Source organism: Pteropus vampyrus, unplaced genomic scaffold (assembly GCF_000151845.1).
Source record: "Pteropus vampyrus isolate Shadow unplaced genomic scaffold, Pvam_2.0 Scaffold66, whole genome shotgun sequence".
Taxonomy (NCBI): Eukaryota; Metazoa; Chordata; class Mammalia; order Chiroptera; family Pteropodidae; genus Pteropus; species Pteropus vampyrus.
The window spans coordinates 7,470,230-7,490,037 of NW_011888847.1; the positions used below are offsets into that span (position 1 = coordinate 7,470,230).

Genomic DNA, 19,808 nt, shown 5'->3' on the forward strand with positions numbered 1-19,808 from the left:
GCTTCATTTATTTGTTTTCTTGTTCATCTTTACAATATGGACTTAGACACCTAAAATTAAGTAATTTTGTAGAGTTAGAGGCAGAATAATGTTTCTATGGATGATTGATTAAAATTCAGTGCTTTCCAAACTGTTTTAATCATATACCCTGTGAAATTATAAAATGTACACAAATACTGAAATTTAAAAGGATCAAACAAAATAAATATAGCTTGAGAGTCAGAGTCTAGGGTTTTTTCTGTGCTTTCCTGGGGTATGTGCAGCCCCCTCCCCCCACACACACACACTTTGGAACGGGGAGTTGGAGAGGAAAGAGGTAGAGAAAAAAATTAACATGGTTCTCCTCTTCTTTCTTTAAAATAAGCCCTGGCAATTGCAGTTCTTACAGTGAGTTCTACTTGGGGCTAACTTGTAGGGCAAAAGGGAAATAGGAAGAAATGTGAAAGAAGGGGAAAAAAGAAATGGATAAGAAAGGAGTGGGTAACAGAAACACTGAGCTCTGGCAGGGGTGCCATATTAGTTTGCTACGGCTGCTGTAACAAAATACCAGACTGGGTAGCTTCAACAATAGAAATTCATTCTCTCACAGTTCTGGAGGATAGATGCCCAAGATCGAAGTATTAGCAGGTTTGGTTTCTCTTCTTTCCTTACTTGGGGGAAGGAAGGGGCTGCCTTCACGTGTCCTCACATGGTCTTTCCTCTGTGTGTACACATCCCTGCTGTCTCTTTGTGTCCCAATTTCCTCTTCTTATAAGGACACCAGTCAGACTGGATTAAGGTCCATCCTAATAGCTTCATTTTAACTTAATCGTCTCTTCAAAGGCCCTGTATCCAAACACAGTCACGATCTGAGGTGCTGAGGCTTAGGTTCAACGTATGAATTTGGCGGAGACATAATTCAGCCCATAATATGTGCTTTTATTTAAAAGTATCTTCTGCTTTCAGGCAAGGGTGATATTAGAAGTATGTAATAACCATACAGCATGAGTGCTGTAGGAAATGGTTATTACAAGTTAAACTGAGGCATGTTAAATTTTTCAAGAGTTTGAGTAAACATGGATTCAAACTGGGCAGAGTCAAACAAGCACCCTGCCAACAAGAGCTAGGGGAAGGACTTTTATAGAGCAGACTCAGAAGCAAAGCATGGAAATTTTCATTGGCTATAGCTTAAGCAGTTGCCTTATTTGGGAAAGCCTAGGGGTTGTGATTGGTTCTTCTTAAGTTTCGTTTTCTCAGATACAAGTATATTTACAAGAATTGACTCTGGCTTAGGTTTCGGTGTGCTTACATAGGTTATCAAGGTGTTAGAGCCACTTTGGTCTCATGACCTCCTTGGTTAATTACTTTAACACGGTCAGCAATGCTTGTTCACTCTAGTGACTCACACCCTCTTCGACCTGACTCAAGTTCCCTGACTAGTTAGTCTCCCAAGGTGATCCCATCTATCTCCCGGGGGTTTCCTCCCAACAGTTTACTAGAGACCCTCCGAAGCCTCAAAGGTGAAGCTGCTTCCTCCACAGATCCAAGTTTGTTTGCATGATAATTCTGACCATGTGCTCCTTGAACAGTGGGCCATTCCTGTAAGATGACAGGTGAGAAATCCAGACATTCCTTCTGTCATGTTCTCTGAGAGGCACGTTTCCCTCAAAGCTCCTCTACTTGAAGAGGGTTTTCCTATTCGTGATCTGCACCAGATGGCCTCACCATGGACTGTCTCATGAAGAGCACACACACTTTCTGTGTTTTGGCGACCTCAGGTCACACAGTCAGCTGGAAAGTTTGACAGCCTCACCTACTGCCAGTTGCATTAGTTGAATGAAGGAAAGTAGATCCCTAGTGACAATGTTGGGAGTCTGGGGGTGGTGCACAAAGTCTTCAAGGAGACGTTCTTTCCAAAATGTCTGGAAAGCACACAAACATGTATTTGCCACCACTTTAGGAAGAGCTGACATTCGATACCCCAATTTAAAAATATGTGAATGGGGATTCTATCACATTATGAAGTCTTTATTTTAGAATGCTATTACTGATTTCCTGATTCCTTTAAATGGTAACCTTTATGCATTCTTTCTTCATTGCTAGTATAACATAATTGGAAAAATTGTATGTGTATGTATTATTTAAGTAGTTATATCAAGTCAGTAGAAATTAATACACTCATTTAACAAGAATTTAGCCAGTTTATTCCCCATGCTGGAGATAGGACACAAAAATGAACAAGTTCCTGCCCTTGAAGGGCTCACAGTTACCGAGAGAAGAAGTAAAGTGGACAGGCACAATCTAGGAACTGGTTCTCACATACAGGAGAATCACCTAGAGGCCTAGTTCAAAGAGCTTGCTGTACCACCTCCCACCCCAGCCCCACTCCCCTAGTTTCAGATTCAGTGGGGCCAGGAATTTGCATTTCTAACAAGTTCTCTGGTGGTGGTGGTTCTGCTGCTGCTGCTGCTACCTCTTAGGAACCACACTTTGAAAACCACTGATCTAGTGTTGCAAGTGCTGGGGGGCTATGGAAACTCTGAGGATGAGTTCCCAGCATGTGCCGGAGGGTGAGGGAGGTCAGAGAAGTTTTCATAAAGGAAGTGAGTTTTAAAGGACAAGTGGGGAAGGATAAGGAGGGAAGGATTGGGACATGCCAAGTACATTTAGTTCTAAAGGACAAAAGTAGGAGAAAGTACATATGGTTTGAAAAAAATGCAAATAATTCCATTTGGCTGAGATGAAGTTTGAGTTCGAATTAGTTGCAGAAGATAAAACTGGAGAAATATGCATGGCCGAGAGCTGTGCTTGAGGGCTCTGTGTGAGCATTGTCCTACAGGTGATGGAACCTGATGATAGAACCATGAATGCCCAGAGCCAGACTCGAAGCTGGAAGAAAAGAACTCTGGTAGAAGATCTCCCATCAGTTAGCTTTCTTCCAAAAAAGCTTCTTTCTGAGCCTAGCACAGGGCTTTCTAGCCCTTCGGAAGAAATACATTTCATTTCTCTGAAGAGACAAATCTCCCTGGAAGTAATATGAGAGGTGAAAGGTTATGCTGATTGCATATAACCAGAACTGAGTGGAGGGTTAAGTTTTTGCTGTTGACTTATGAGCTCTGGCAAGGGAGCATGACAGTATTTTAATAATTAATTGATGATGATTGACTCTTGGAAAACCTTCGGCTTTGCCCACCCCTAATGGCCTCCTGGTCACTCAGAAGGGAGGGTTGGCAGGCCTAGGAAGGAGGAATTGGAAGAGAGGGAGTCCCCAGTAGCACAGGTTGTGATGAAATGTGCTTCATTCCCTTCTCTCTAGGGGAAGATGATGACGACGATGAATGTGGGGAGGAGAAGCTACCTTCCTGTTTCGATTACGTGATGCACTTTCTGACTGTCTTCTGGAAGGTCCTCTTTGCCTTCGTGCCCCCTACAGAATACTGGAATGGCTGGGCATGTTTCATTGTCTCCATCCTCATGATTGGCATACTGACAGCTTTCATTGGAGACTTGGCTTCCCACTTCGGCTGCACCATTGGCCTAAAAGATTCTGTGACTGCAGTAGTGTTCGTCGCACTTGGAACTTCAGTACCAGGTAGAGAATACATTCATATGTGATTCCCTCAGAAGTAGAAGCCCATTTGCCTTATGACCTTTTATTGCCTCACCATTGCAAGGACTGTGACAACAAATCAGGCCTATTAAGGTGAGAGTCCAAAGATATAAATAATGTCATTGCTAGAATATTGTCATGGCATTTTTCAAGGTTAGAAAGCTGTTCAGTATCATCATGATGACAGAAAAGCATCCCCAGAGGGGACTGCATGGCCTGCATGGAGAGAGCACATTGATTTGATGGCTAGATTGATAGATCAGATTCGCATTTCAATCAGCACTTTCAAAAACACAAAATAAAACAAAATTACAGAATCATCTTCCAGAACAAAAATGTCTATTTGGTAAAATTTGGATGATTTCCATGAAACTCTGCATTCATTGGGTCACTCAGATAAATACTTACTAAAGATCTGATACAATATTCTCTTGACCCAGGTATTAATGTATTAATGGAAGGAAATAAGAAGAAACAGACATTGATCAGGACAGGGAAAAGGGAATCTCACAAAGTGAGCAGTTTCTTTAGTTGTACATTTCATGGATACCCTTTTATGCATTCTTATAAGCTGAATTTCTCTTTTAGCCTACAACTATAGCTGATTACGGTTGCTCAGACTTCTGAGTAAGAAATCGACCTCCCAAACATGACATTGACAGCAGTAATGTTCAAACTTTGGTGGGCATCAAAATTACCTGGGAGGTTGTTTAAAAAATGCAAATGCCTGAGACCCATCACCAACCTATGGAATCAGAAGATCTAGAAGAGGGGCCCAGAAATGTATGTTTTAAGCTCACAGGTGATTCTGTTGAACATCAGAGCTTATTGTAACTAAAGTTGTAGTTCTATTCCCCAGCACTAGTTGACACCTCAACAGATGTACAGCCTTAACTTTGAGCAACAAGATTCTCATTCTCTCCTTGATAGGTCAAGTGTTACAGTGGGTTTGGAGAAAGGTGAAACTTGAGACCTACAGCCCTGCCAATGGCGTCATTCACTTTCCATGTTCAACATTTGCCACAGCCTTTCTATAAATGCTGTGATTTCTACCACTACTTTGCATAGTTGGGAACCCTAGCTGTGGTTTTGAGTCTGAAAATAAGTATGGTATAAATCATGTGTATCTCTTCACTGGAATCCACTAGTTGTTCTCCACCGAGATAAGTATCATCTCAGTGACTGTGGATAAGTTACTTAACCTCTCTTAGCCTTAGTTTCTTTACATGTAAAATTGAGATAACCATACTTAACTTGCAGAATTGTGGTAAGGACTGAAGAAAATACCTATAAATTATGCATCTTAGTAAAGCATCTGGGACTAGAAGGAATTCAATAAAATAGCAGCTTTTGTGATTGTTATTTATGTTGAACAGCTTAGGAAGATCTGACCAGTATAAATATGGACACTTCATCCTTGAGTAACCAGGGATGAAGTGTCCAGATTTATATTGGTCAGCCAGAGCACATGGTGCTATCCAACTGACCGACCCTTTGAAAGTCCTCTATATAACCAAAGGAACTAAAGATCATGGTTACCCATTGCTCTGTCTGTGGCTTTTTTAAGAAAATGTTTTGGGGTGCACTTTGCCTAAGGTTTAAATCACTAAATCAAATGGTGCCCAAGTTAGCACACGCTGTTGGCCATGGATTTAATCCTTGAGGAAAATATATGCAAATTATGGTGACGAAGGTGAAATTAGATCTCTCATGACAGTTATTCAAAATCAGCCTGTGGTAAGTCAACAGTTGTTCCTACCAAATGCATCACTTGCTTTCAAAAGAACAACAAAAAAATGCTTTTTCTACATCAAATCCTTGTCCTGCCAAAAACAAATTGTTTTTAAATTTCCCAACTTCTCATCTCAATACCCCCAAACTGGCTCTTTTTTCTATATAACACTCTTCCAAAATGGCATTGTGCATCTCTTGTATTAATAAACACTTTTGAATAGTGTGCAGCCATACGATTAAAAAACTTTTTCTGTAACATGAAATGTGGATTACAGAAACCTTTATGGTTGGAAGAGTCATTTGTTCTGCCACTTAAAACCAGCTCAGTTCCCAGGGAGAGGTATCAAGAAGTAAGGAAGCCTATTGGGGAGAATACAACAGAATCATTAGTTGTCAAAATGGTTTCCCCACACTGCTATAAATTCTTCCTACTGGGATACAGATTTCTTTTCTCTGTTATTGGGAGCATTCCTGTAATTTGTTGCAATATTAACTGTGCAGCATGCTCCCCAAACAATATATTCACCGGTAATCTCACATAATCATATCTATATAAACAGACTTTTTTTTTCAAAAAACAGCTGTGCAAATTGAGCAAGATGCTAAATGAATGTAATATTTTTCTGACTTTATTCTTCAATCCTGATTATTCTGAACGGTGCTTTCTTTTATCTCTTGACTTAAAAAACATTATGCTATTGTTCCCAGATGACAAAGCCCAGTTGCCATAGACAGAAGAATAAGGAAAAGTCATTCTCTTCACATACCACCTGCCATTAATTGGCATCTGTCCTGAGGCCCAGTTTTGATGTTTCGACACTTGTCTTAGAGTAGAAGGGATCCTGGCTAGTGTCTGATAATGCTGCCTCTTCTAGGTAAGACTCTTAGATTCTTAGCTTACGAGAGCCTGATGGGCATTGAAATTTTTCCCTGCCTCCAGGCAGGATTAAATATCTACATATATCATTAGAAGTATTTTTTTTTTTTTTACCATATTGTTCAAAATCTGTGGGAAAAAGAGCTTATGACTTTCCAGGTGAGACAGAATTTTTTCCTCAGACCAACTTGTAGCAAATGCTCATTATAATCTACTGGCAGAGGACTCCTGAAGGTCTTCACCCCCCCTAAACTTAGGTCCACATAGGAGTTGAGAGACCCGTTCCAGTTATTAGAGAAAAGGCCCTTTTTCCAAATCGCTTGTTCTTAAATAGAGCTACCTATCTGGAGAAGAGCATCTTCTTGAACTGTCTCTTTTCACCTCTGTGCATCTCTTGAATTAATAAACTATTTTGAAAAGTGTGGCAGCCACACAATTACCTTTTCTTCTGAACGTAAAATATGGATTATAGTTGGAATGAGCCAGAGCCTCTTCTTTCCTTGGTCCATGCTCCCTCCCTGAGCCATCACATCCATCCCCATGGCTTAAATGCTATTGATGTGCCAATGACTGGCAAATGTATATCTCCAGCCTCGACTTTTCCCTGAGCTTTAGATTCATTTACCACTGCCTTCTCTATATTGATGCTAGGTGTGTAATTTGCAACTCAAAATTACCATGTCCAAAATAGAACTGTTGACTGCCTAATTGCCTTATCCTTCAATCAAACCTATTCTTCCCAGATTTCACCTTTCTCAGGAAAACAGTATCATCATTCACTTAGGTGTCCTTGATTCCTTTTTCCTCATCCCCACAGTCAATCCATTTATAACTCCTGCAGATCTTTCCTCTAAAGTATATCTTGATCGAACCCCCTTAGCTGTCTCTGCCACCACAGTCCTGGTCTAGGCAGTGGTTCTCTTCCACTCAGACCCTTGCAATAGCCTCCTGACTGTCTTCATGCCTCTGTTATAGATTGTTTTAAGATATAAATCAGACCACAGTTCTGCTTATAGTCTCCCAACGGCTTCTTATTTCACTTAGGATAAATTTTAAAAGCATCACTCTGACTTACAAAGACCTATGTGATTTAGCTCCTGCCTATCATTCCATTCTGTTTTCCTCCTTGCTCGCTGTTCTTCAGCCCCACTGGCCTTTTTACTGTCCCCATGCACCAAGTCAATTCCTTTCTCAGGATTGCACTAGCTTTCTAAAACACTCTTCCGTTTTCGTTTACACAAGACCGATTCTTTGTCTCAATTATATCTCACCCTAAATGTCATTTCTTCAAAGAGACCTTTTCTAACCACACAATGTGGTCAACCAGTTCCTCTGTATTATATCGCCCTATTTTCTATAGAGTATTTGTTACTTCTGGATTTTTGGGGGGGAGAGGTTATTTATTTTCGAATGTTATTATTGTCTAACTCTCCTGAAATGTAAGCCTCATGAGATCCAAAATCTTGCCTTTCTTTTCTCTATTACATCCTGGCTCCTAGAACAATGTCTAGCTAACACATAAGTAATGCAATTGTGTATATGTGTTTGTGTGTATGTAGGCATGTGTTGTATATATAAATGAATGTACAAATCAGTCATTTACACATTAGTATGAGTTGTTTCCGTCAGATTGCTTTCTTCCTAACACTTTCCAGAGACAGTTGAGAATTAAAGTTATGAATGAGGGAGATGAACAGTAGATATTTCTATGCTACAGCTTATTTTTGAGGAATAGAACATATCTGAGTAGGTTATTGTAAAAAGAGGCAAAAGGAACTTAATAGCACTAAGAATCCCAGAACAGAAACAATTTCTCTCTTGCATAATTTTGGCTATGGTGGGAACTGTGATGAGGAGCAAGATATTATTATTTTTTTTTTTTGCCTTTATTCTTTTTTCTGCTTTAAACCCTGCTTCCAAGACCCAGAAGTCAGGCCAGTACTTTTAAAACTTTAGGTATACTCTGTGGAGTGCTAAATAGGCATTTTGCAATAGCCTGGCATGGGTTCATAACTATGTTATGTCGTATTGCTTCTATAGAATAACAGTTTCAAAATTCAAGGGAAAAAATGTGAGAAGGAACATTTGGAGCCCAGCCTTTTTTGTACTAAGGACCACCTATAATGGCACATTCTTTTAGCTGACAATTATTTACTTGGGTAAAACCTGGGTATATTGGGTCAAGAAATTCCAGTTTCTACATCGGATTCCAAATATGAAATTTCCTTTCATTTCTTGCTCTTCTTGGATTCAAATAAAAATAAGATTTCTTTCTTAATTACACAGAAAACTCTTGGATGACGATAAATTGGAAATAGTTTTACCTCATTAAGTCCTGCCTTGGTCTTTCTCCATTCATCTTGATTGAGCTTATACTGAAGCTTGGCTACTGCCCCCTGTATCTTCTCTTTACCAGCTGTTTATTCTTGGGGCCAAAACAGTTTAAAAATCCAGTATTCTAGGCTGTCCCTTAACCTCTGGCATTGTCAGATTTTCTGTTCGCTTGGAGTATTTTGAATATCCTTTGAATTCTGTCAAGTAGGAATTATTTTACTCTAGAGATTTTAAGGCATGAAGGGAAAGGAAATAGACAATTATAGGGTTGTTTCACATTTTGCATATAGAAACTTTTTAAAAAATAAAACTTTGTTTTAGAGAAAATGCACTTCATTTTTAAAGTACATCACTTCCAGACGTCTAAATACCAAAAGAACAATTTGATATGCAAATAGCTATACTAGCTGTTCACTTTGCTCTCTCAGTGCAGTGTTCATGAATGCGCACCAGAGCTTTAGAACTGAACTCAGGAAACTGGACTTCTAACCATTATTCACTGTGTAGCTGGAATCGATTTCTCTATACTCTGATCCTTGCTTTTCTTGCCTGTAAAATAGGCATAATAAAATGGCAATTCAAGAACAGTCAATGAGAGGATTCATATTATGGATCTCAGAGCACTTTGTCAACTGACAATTGGTATAAAATGCAAGAAATAATTATCATTATTTACAGAGATTAACTCTCAAAATGTCAAAATGAATAGAAATGATGAGAAAATGATAATAAATGGGAAGTTTTATGAGTAGAGAAACTTAAAATTTACCACGTAGCTTCACTGTATGCTAGGCATAAGCATTATATATACATTATCCTTTATCTGATTTAGGTTTTATCAAGTGATGTGAAGTGATTTTGCCTCCTCCCAATATTTTTTTTTGGCCCTTAGACTCTTCTTTTGAAAATGAGACTTTCTGTCATTGTGCTAGAAAACACTGTATTATTTGTTTTTGCAACAAAAAGGTTAGCTATTGATGGTTTAAATTTTTTGGTTTTTAATTTCCTAACTTCTAATTACTCAGAAAACTAACATATTCTATAGTATACTTCAGTAATAAGTACATTACAATTTATTATGTCCTGCTGCTTTATTTCTCAGTGGATCCTAAAGTAATTTGAATGGTTATACAGGTTATATATTGGAATCTCAAGGAATCACCATAATCTAAATGATACCCATGGAGACATACGAAGTACCACACCCATGGATGTATATAGTGGCCTGTCTAAAGGCCACTTTATAGCATATAGGAGATTGAGCACTAGGATCTTGAGTTACATGAGGAAATTAAGGCTCTTAGAGAATACATGATTTGCCCATATTTAGTCCAAGTTTGTATTGATGGTAAGTTTTGGAATCCATTTCATCTCTCTTTCTTATAACCTAATACTTAACCACTCTATATTCTACCTTGGATTTTTCAAATAAGCATCGCATACTGTCTTTCCCATATATCTTATAATTTTTTGGAAAATCTCATTTTTCTCTTTGTCTCCATTTTAGTATTGTCCATTTGTAACACATCTAATAGGGGGATTATATTCAAGCTCCTTGAGGTCAGACACCATCACTATTCCCTTTGGCATGAAAAACAGCTAGTAAAGTCCATGCTTTAAAAAATATCAGAAATGAATAAAGATCAATTTTTATACCCCAAAACTCTTAGCATTTCCTACATGTAAAAACAAACACTGAGACAACTAGAAATTCTTTCGAACACATTCAGCTCTGACCAAGCTGGCATAAAATAGAATGCCAAAATAATCCGCATCAGCACAGCCATGGAAGTGATGAGGAAGTGGCATGTGGATGTGACCATGAAGGGAGATTTGGTCATTCTGGGCCTAGACCAAAGCTGTCTGTATACAAGGCTACCCGGGTACTGCGGTCATGGGGCCCAGGAAGAGTATATTGGGGCACTCTCCCAGCAGTCATGTTTTGCAAAGTCGTGTTTTACTAGAACTTTTGGAAATCATGTTCCAGTCTTTTAGACCTTTGAGCAAAAGAAGCAGGAGTCTGGGAGTCATCTAATTGGAAGTTACAATCCAAGGCATCTATCAGTGCACACACTCAGTCTACCCCTTCCTTAATCACAGAGATGGGGTCAGAATCCAGCAGCACCCTACCAAAAACAAACACTCTTCTCAGTGGATATTGTACCTAGTCAGTCTGAATTTCCATTGTCATCTGGTCTACCTCGGAGAACTGCAAAGAATTAGACTGACTCGATCATTTCCTCTTCTCCCATTCTACTTCAGTTTGTTGTTCTCATTGCTGGGCTCACAGATAAACTAACTGGTTTTAGCTTTCGTCTCAGAAAAATTACACAAAATCTTCTCTTAATGCAGTGTTAATGAATATGCACAAGGCAGTATAAAAGAACATGACCTTTAGAGTTGAGTAGACCTGAGTCCAAACCTACCTACCCCATTTAAGAGATATATGACAGCCCCAGAGACAAATTGCTTAACTCCTCTCAGCCTTAGATTTTCATGTTCCCATTAGTCAGGTTAAGGAACTATGTCACAGAGTTGTAGTGAAGATTACACGTGACCACCTTTATAAAGTACCCAGCATAGGGCCTAGAATATAGTTGACACTCAAAAAATGTTAGATCTCTTTTTCTTTCCACTTCAATGTATTGATAAATGGGTTTAGGCCTTTTGGGGTATTTAGTTCAGCTTGAATAGTTCAATCTTGCAGCAACTGAAAAAAATAGAAAATCAAGATAATTCTCAGACTGTCTACATTATTATCTTATGTTAAAAATTCTGGTGAGGTAGACATCCCTGAATGTGTTCCTGTTTCCTGCAATCTCACTGACTCTGAGTTTTATCCTCTGAACATTGGCATTTCAATTCAGAAAACACTGGTTGAAGAGGAAGAGCCATGGCTACAGTGTGCATACATATTTAATTGGATGATTAACATTTCACATCAACTTAAATGGAAATGAAAACAGAATCACTTTACTTTGAGCCAAGATTTCTCAATGGTTGTGGTGTCAATTCCCCCAAGAGGATCCTAAAGGGCAGGTATATTTTGCCTCCAGATATTCAACTAAGCAGTCAGTTTGGTTTTTGGTTTTTGGGTTGTTTGTCTCATTGTTTTTTTGTTTTTTGTTTTTTGTTTTGCTACTAAGAAAGGTCAGGACTGCTGAATATGGGCTCTCTGATCTGTAGTCAATCCAAGAGTCAAAGCCACCTAGGGACATGGCCGGAGGAGCAGCATTAGATGGCCCAAATCATTCAAATGGTTTTCCTACAGACTTTATCTTAACCTCATGCCAGCAAGGAGCAATCTGGATGGTAATGACCCTTCAGCACATTTTCCCAGGAATGGGTAATGCCATTAGAGTGGAAGGAAGCCTACAAAAGCAAAAATTTACAAGGATATAGCGAAACAAAGGAAAGCTAGACACCAGATTTCACAAGATTTGTTCTATAAATGGCACAAAAACTGCCTGTTATCCTAAATTAAAAACAGTGAGGAATAGACTGTATGCAGCAGGCCCAGAGCATTTTGTAAAACACTGGGAAAGATCCGTTATGAAACTTTTTGCATCTTTTATTCTTTCTGCTCAATAGAAGAGTTTGTTGATTCAATACTTGTAAATTTTTTTGTTGGCAGTTACACACTTTGATTTATTTTCTCAAAGGGATGCACTACATGGGCACATAGCATTGAGCGCAAGCCTGGAGGGAACCAATGTATTAACAATGATGTCAATTGACCAGGAGGTGGTCCAGGGAGCACGGGTACTCAGTATGTGTTATGAAGCTCTTCAGTCATAGGATTAGGGTCCCAAATCCCACACCAGCTACCATCACTCAGTCCCACAAAGAGTCACAGTGTAAGAGAAGGGGAGCTAAAAATATTTCATCCTAGTCTCTATCTGGACCATCTTATATACTCTAGGTCAGCCAAAGCAAGGACACTTGGCAGAAACATCATGTGTATAGAGGAGTGAGAGTAAGTGAGTGAGTGTGTGTGTGTTGTTTGGAGAGTTGGTGTTATGTATGAAGTGAATGAATGTAAATTTCTTCTTCTTTTCAGTCTCAAGGTATATTCCAAAGGGAGCAAGCATCAAGTGTCGTGAATGCATTAGGCCTTTTTTGCTCTATGGGGATTAAAGAGAATGTGGGTATCTAAAAAGTGACTTGAAAGTGTTGAGATGATGACTTTCATTTCTCCATTTTCATATTTGAAAATAAGGTAATTAGAATGAAAAATTTTAAGGACCATTATTTTGGTTTTTTCTTTCAAATTCAGGCCTCAGCCTATATTTTAACAACTTTATTGAGGTATAACTTACTTACCACAAAATTAACCCATTTGAAGAATACAGCTCAGTGATTTTTTTAGTAAATTTACTGTGTTATGTCTCCATTACCCTAATCCAATGTTAGAACATTTCGTTATCCCAATAAGATCCTTCTCGGCCACTCACAGGTAATCCCTACTTCCACCTCCAGCCCCAGGCACTCACTAATATACTTTCTGACTCTACAGACGTGTCTTTTCTCAATTTTTCACAAAGACCAATTTTAATATACAAATGTCATAGATTCTCTACATGGTAGTAATTATACTTACTCTAATACATAATGTTAGTGATTTATCATGGGTTCTGTAAGATTTTTAAAGAATTTTTTTTTTGTTCATTATAAAATCTCTATAGACATTTGCAAATTACAAGTGTGAGATATTATGGAGATTCATCGCTTTGTGCATATATGGATTTGTATACCTTTTAAAACAATTCCATTATCCTCCCTCCAACAGTAATCTTGGCTCATATAATAGGAATTGCTTGCAGGGGAAATGTTGTAAAATGGTACTTAGAATTAGCACTATGAATCTTGGGGTAACACCTTGTGTTTAATGATATATAATAAATGTCCTTCGATCAGTTGTTTATAACACAGTACTAAAGAGGCAACTCTCATAAGTTCAGCTTCTTACTCCCATCCATGGCCCCAGCATGTCACCCTCTCCCTGCCGGTCATTGGCCCCTGAATCAATACAAATCCATGGAAATCCATAGAAACCATTAGGAGGATAGTAGAGACCAAGGCCCATTGAACAGAGGCCATGGGTATGATCTCTCTGCATAAAGAATGTCACATTGTTACGAAATTCAAAAGAAAAAATGTGGGCTATAAAAAAAAGCCTAACTTAATTGCCATGCCATGGGCACCACATGAACAACAAAAGGAATTTATGGCCCATTGGTATTTTTAGAAGAGAAGGCAAATAAAAATGCTAACTCAATTTACAAGGCAAATTTTACATGTGACTATAAAGGAATTTTAATATCTGTTGGGGATAGTGCATATTATAGATATGAAATCATGGTGCTTGGCATTTATGCACGATGCCAGCTGGAATGCCGTCATTATTCCTCGGCACACAGACCTCACATCCTGCCTTTTCCTAGGAATGAAGCATAAGTTATATATTTCTTGTTTATACTCTGCTTTATTCCAGAACAGGATTTAAAGCTATAAAATGCCTTAACACTATTCAGCCACCTTTTCTGGCATGTGATCCAGAAATGCTAAATCTATCGGTGACTACATTTGATTACCTCTTTTAGCTCAGCACATATAAATCCTATATTCTGTGCACGAGGAGAAAATAACTTGTTTTGGTTCTATTATTTACAATCAGGAAATTATATGTTTTATTTGCTCCTCCCCTACCCACCCTCTGGAGCCCAGGGGGCTTTTTGGCATGGTCCTCCATCAACTTCAAGCTATTATTAGGTTATCACTGTAAAACATTGTGGTTTGAGACAAGTCAGACTTGCCTTCATTCTGAATTAAAACGACCCCCTCTTGGGTCCGCAAATGGTCCCAGCAGAGGACTAATTATATCTTTTCATTCCTAGGTTACAGCTGCAAACCAACAAATAACCATAAATGTGCAAAAGGATCACAAAAATGTCCTTCTCTGAACAATTCTATGTGTAGTTGATGCTTCCGATGGCTGAAACATGACAAACCAAAACCTCTAAACTCGCTCACTTTGTCATTCTAGAGGACATCAGTGCTTAGTGTGAGGCTGCATGAGAAGTTATCCCAAGTGTGGCCCGCCCTCTAATCTGTGCTTCCAGAGTTTCACTGTGAGAAAGAAAAGGGACAACCTGACACCAGTGACTTCTGCTGTGTCAAGTGTTCTTGTTCTGAGAGAAAGGATTAAGCCCTGTCTTGTACAACTGCTACTCCTGAGTTGAGTCTATAGTGGAATATTAGTGTCAAGTAATGTTCAGGGAAAAAACACTGTTCTGATAGATGATGCCAACCTCTAAGGAGGAAGCCCAAACGGAGACTCTGAGGCAATGTGGGTTTCTTGATCATCAAATATTCAACTGATCTTCCCTCTACACTAATCATTAGGCACTTAAAAGGAGATTAATACCTTTTTTTTTGAAAGTGAAAACAAAGGAAACAATATGATACAATGACAAGGCATAGGCTTAAGAGCCATTCTGCATTTTTCATTCAGTCATTCTGCAAACATTTCATGAGCACCTACTATGTACTAGGTCTTGTTCTACCTGGTGGAGATGGAGGAATAAATATAACAGACATTTTACGTTCAGTCCCATGAAGTTCACTCTCCAGTAGGAGGAGATAGGTACTTAACAAAAATAGGACAAAATTTCAGATAGCAACGAGTTTGAACATTGTTTAATAAAACAGGATCATAAAATCATGGAATAGAGTGTGTCTATGTGGAGTGTGTCTATTTTAATAGGGTGGCATGACTACTTATACCACTAATCTTTGGCAAATTATCTAATAACTCAACCTCCGGTTCTCCCCCTGCAGACTTACCCAGGCAATTCTAGTCTTAGAAAGTATGAAAAAGTGTTACTCTTTCTTAGACTCCACTTCAAATAATAATACCTTTGAGTAACTGCAGGTCTTTAAATAATGTCCTTTCATTCGATGTCATTTCATTATAATGAAATGCCTTAGGGACTTAACTCATATTTATATCAATTAGCCTATGGTAAGATTGGTTTCATAATATGTTGTTTTACCAAATTCCTAAGAACCCATCGATGATGTTAAGCAAGGACTTACTGTATTTGATGTTTTCCTTCTCTGGCAGATGAGACTCTCATATTGCTCCCTGCCATATCTTTTCTTACCAGTTGGTACCCAAGTGCCCTGAGTTTTCCTCCCTTGCACCTCTTCTCCTCCCAATCTAAATATTCTGGGTTAATTATGATTTTGGAATATTCAACAGATGACTCACATTAAAGCATCAGTGATTAATGATGATATCATAAGGGCAGAGCATTTGCATTTAACACAAAAAGTGTTTCAACAGTAACCACATTTGCATACCTTCATTGTTTAAAAATACCTTTGTATAATTTATCTCTTTGATATCCAGCAACTCTGAGAGTTAAACAATCTAGATGTGTTATCAGATTCAGATCATGGGGTAATGTCTGGCAAGAACAGAATTTAATGAGGAACCCTGAAAACGAGCCTATAGCATAAGGATCTGAGTGCTAGGAATCACAGACTGTGGATAATAATCCCACCCCCTGCACTCACATTCCATTTGACCCGCAGGGAGCTTCACTTTCCTCCCCTGAAAAAAATGGGGCTGATAGTACTGTTCATCTCAGAATTGTCAGGAACAGCGAATAACATAACATATATGGCAATGCTCTGAAAATTGTAAGATATAAAAATAAGAGATACTCGTCTAAAGGCATTTAGTATCTACTAAGAGCTGTGCTAGGTGCCTGGGAGAGAGACAAGGACAAAACTTGACATTATTGCTCAGCCTCATCACATATTCTTAGCAGTTTAGATAGAGTCCAACATCTTATTTTCTGATCTTCGCGTTACAAATTACATCTCTAGTAAGAGCCCAAGTACAAATGATGAAGGACTTGGGTATTACATCCCTTCCAAGACATCTCAAGGGCATAAATCTCTTAACAAGTTTGTAAAAAGTATTTGTCAGGTCAAATGAATACATGAAGCAATTTTGTGGGTTGAAGTCAATAAAACATACTGTTAATAAATGAAATATAATGTTGTATTACTATGAAATACAAAATGAAGGGGGGATTTTGGTCCTGCTTTACAGTTTACCAGTGCTTATCAGGAAAGATTGGAAGAAAATTGCCAATTGGAAGACATACACACATTTTCCCTCATAGCCACTCCTGGGCAAACTTTTATAGTGGGCGAAGTTTGTTTTTTAAGATTCTTCTTCTTTATGGCCTCAGGCACCTTCCTGACTCTGGACTCTAGGCCAGCCTATGATGGCTGGGAAACGTCCTTTTCATTTCTCCCCCTTCACACCATTTGAAACATACCTGCTCTGTATGTAGCATGTATGATGCCTTCCATCCAGGGATCCAATTACCATAGACGTGATTACTGAAAGGACCAGAAAAAGCTAAAAATCAACCTTCCATCCCTTCTCAGATAGACCCTGTTATTTACATAAGACTCTTTTTTAAATGTGTATTTATCAGCCTTTTAATAACATCAGTCATAAATTATATATTCTCTTTGTAAATAAAACTCACTTTATAATAAGAGTAAAAAAATCATGAAATCCCACCATCCATTTGCATTCTTGAATCTATCTTTCAAATTTTATAATCCCAGAACATTTAAATATTGTACAAAATGTGTCTATATAAAGATATATCAAATATTTACCACACACTTTTTAATGGACTCATACTAGGTGAAATTATATATACTGCTTTTTCACTTAGCAGTGTCATGAAAATTTTGCTTCGTTGGTGTCCCTTACCTCATGATTTAACAGTTGCACAATGTTATATGAAGTTACAATTTGTTTTACCAAAAAAATGGACCATTTGTTTCTAATTTTTCTCTAAAACTCTTTCCTGACCATTTCCATACATAAACTTTCACACTGGTACAATTACTTCTAACTCTCCAGAAGCAGAATTGCTAGACCAAAGATTTTGTGGATCTTGAAGTTATATGCAGTGACATTTTCTATTTATTGAATTGCCTCCATATGCCTACTTTTAATAGTGTTCACATTTTCCTAAACTTATAATGCACAAAGCAATACCTTCAAAAAGAAAATGTGTATGTGGAGTAAATAACTGGGTAAATATCCACAAGTCAAAGCGCATGTTAGGTGTCTTCATTGTATTGTCTATATTCATAGTCTTAGAATCATTCCACTAGAGTCCTTTGTAGCTCATTAAGGCTACCTGGAGGTGAGAGTGAGGGTTTTATTTTTATTCCAGGTTTTCTATCAGATCCTTCTCAGCTAGCTCTAGCTCAAGCGAGACTTGGGGCACCACTAACTTTATCATTTCTAATGTAGGACTTGAGCAAAGGAGGGAGAAGATTCAGATAGGAGATGGACATTCCAGGAATAGAACAAAGCATAGAAGAAAGAACTAGGCTTCAAATGAAGGAGGATTAAGAGAAAGAGGTAGATTATTGGGAAGGAAGAAGAAGCGAGATGGAGGACACCATTTTGTGCAGGGCAGCCCTGGACTGTTTTTGAGGCAAAAATTGGATTTCAGTTGTATCTGACATCAAACCACCAGGCTTGGGAAAATGACAACTCAGCTATTCATTTTAGCCCCACATCTGCTGTGTTTTTTCTTTTCAAAATTAGGAAAGTGTTGCTTGTCTATAAATCTTACCAATTTTTCATCCTCATGGACTTTATTACTAAAATAAATTTTTATTATAGAAGTAATAGAATTATGGCTCAAAATTGAAAATATTAAAAAAAAATGATGTCATTTTCAAAGTAAGTTCATTCAAGTCTATTTGTATGTCCCATGAAGATGGTGTAAATATAATGCCAGGAGAAGCCAGGAACTTAATAAATAAAAAAAATTACTTTATCAGTCAACGATCTCTACTATTGTTCTAAAAGAATGAGGGGTCTTCCATGAAAATAGTCCTTTCTTAATGTTTCTGATTCATACAAATATAATATTTGGCTAAAGGAGTCAGGTTGATGTTTCTATATAGAACAATTTATTTCTTTTCTTTTAAATGATCAGCTGTTTTAACATTGTGTGGTTATTGTCAGAGTTGAACATGCTGAAGTTTCTGGATATTTTCTTCGAATGCTTTGTCATTTTGAAATTTAAGATGTCAGTTATCAAGTCCTTGTCGACATCCCTTGGTCTTGTGCATCAAGTCACAGCCAACACCCCCACGGATCTGTGGTTAGGAATGTGATCTCCAGCTAGGATCACCCTCCTCTGGTCTGAATCACAGTTTCATCTCTTACTAGCTGTAATTGTGGGCAAATTTCTTAAACAGTAGTCCCTCCCTTATCTAGTTTTGCTCTCCACGGTTTTGCTTACCTGCGGTCAACTGCAGTCCAAAAATATTAAAAGGAACATTTCAGACAGAACCAAACAATTCATAAGTTTTAAAGTGCATGCCATTCTGAGGATTGTGATGAAATCTCATGCCATCCTGCTCCATCCCACCCAGGATATGAATCATCTCTTTGTCCTTTGTATCCACACTATATGTGTTACCCACTTGTTAGTCACTTAGTAGCCATCTTGGTTTTCAGATCAGCTGTCATTGTATCACAGTGCTTGCGTTCAAGTAACTCTTATTTACTTAATAATGGCCCCAAAGCTATTCACATAACTTTCATTACAGTATATTGTTATAATTGTTCTATTTTATTACTTATTATTAATCTCTTATTGTACCTAATTTATAAATTATTAAACTTTATCATAGGTATGAATAGGAAAAAAAAAAAAACATAGTATCTATAGGAATCAGTATTATCCAGGGTTTCAGGCATCCACTGGAGGTCTTGGAATGTTTCCCCTGCACAGAAAAGATAACTACTGTAGTCTGGGATTCAGTTTTGTCTTCTATAAAATGAAGATAATAATAATACCTACCTCATATGGTTGTTTTGTGGATTAAACGAGAATCCATATAGAGTGCCTCACTTAAGAAGCCTCCTAAATGTTAGCTGTTGTTGTCCTTATCACCATTATCGTTTCTGGATATCAAGGACAAACATTCTTTCATAATTAACCTAGCTGAAGGAAACCATAATGAAAGATTTTAATATCATTAACATTTCCTTTATCATCATAACAAAGAGTTCTGAAATATAATAATTGGTAACATTGATCCTGCACTTACTAATTTCTAGACACCATGATAAGCTTTTTTGTATTGCTTCTTTTAATCATCTTTATAGCCACATAAATGAGGACTTTATTTTCCCTATTTTGCAGA

The 19,808-nt window shown here is 37.9% G+C and overlaps 1 protein-coding gene across 17 annotated transcripts in view; it reads left to right on the forward strand.

Annotated features, from left to right (window-relative positions):
* SLC8A1 (solute carrier family 8 member A1) overlaps positions 1 to 19,808 on the forward strand; it is a 307,964-nt gene that overhangs the window by 276,788 nt on the left and 11,368 nt on the right. For 15 of the 17 annotated variants that reach the window (XM_023531314.1, XM_023531313.1, XM_023531312.1 and 12 more), the window contains one exon: positions 3,296 to 3,571. The exons of 1 other annotated variant lie outside the window; for it this stretch is intronic. In XM_023531314.1, coding sequence (XP_023387082.1) covers positions 3,296 to 3,571 — 276 coding nt within the window. Of the gene's footprint in view, positions 1 to 3,295; positions 3,572 to 14,431; positions 15,264 to 19,808 lie in introns of those variants that run through there. One more of the 17 variants, XM_023531324.1, reaches the window with a different exon arrangement.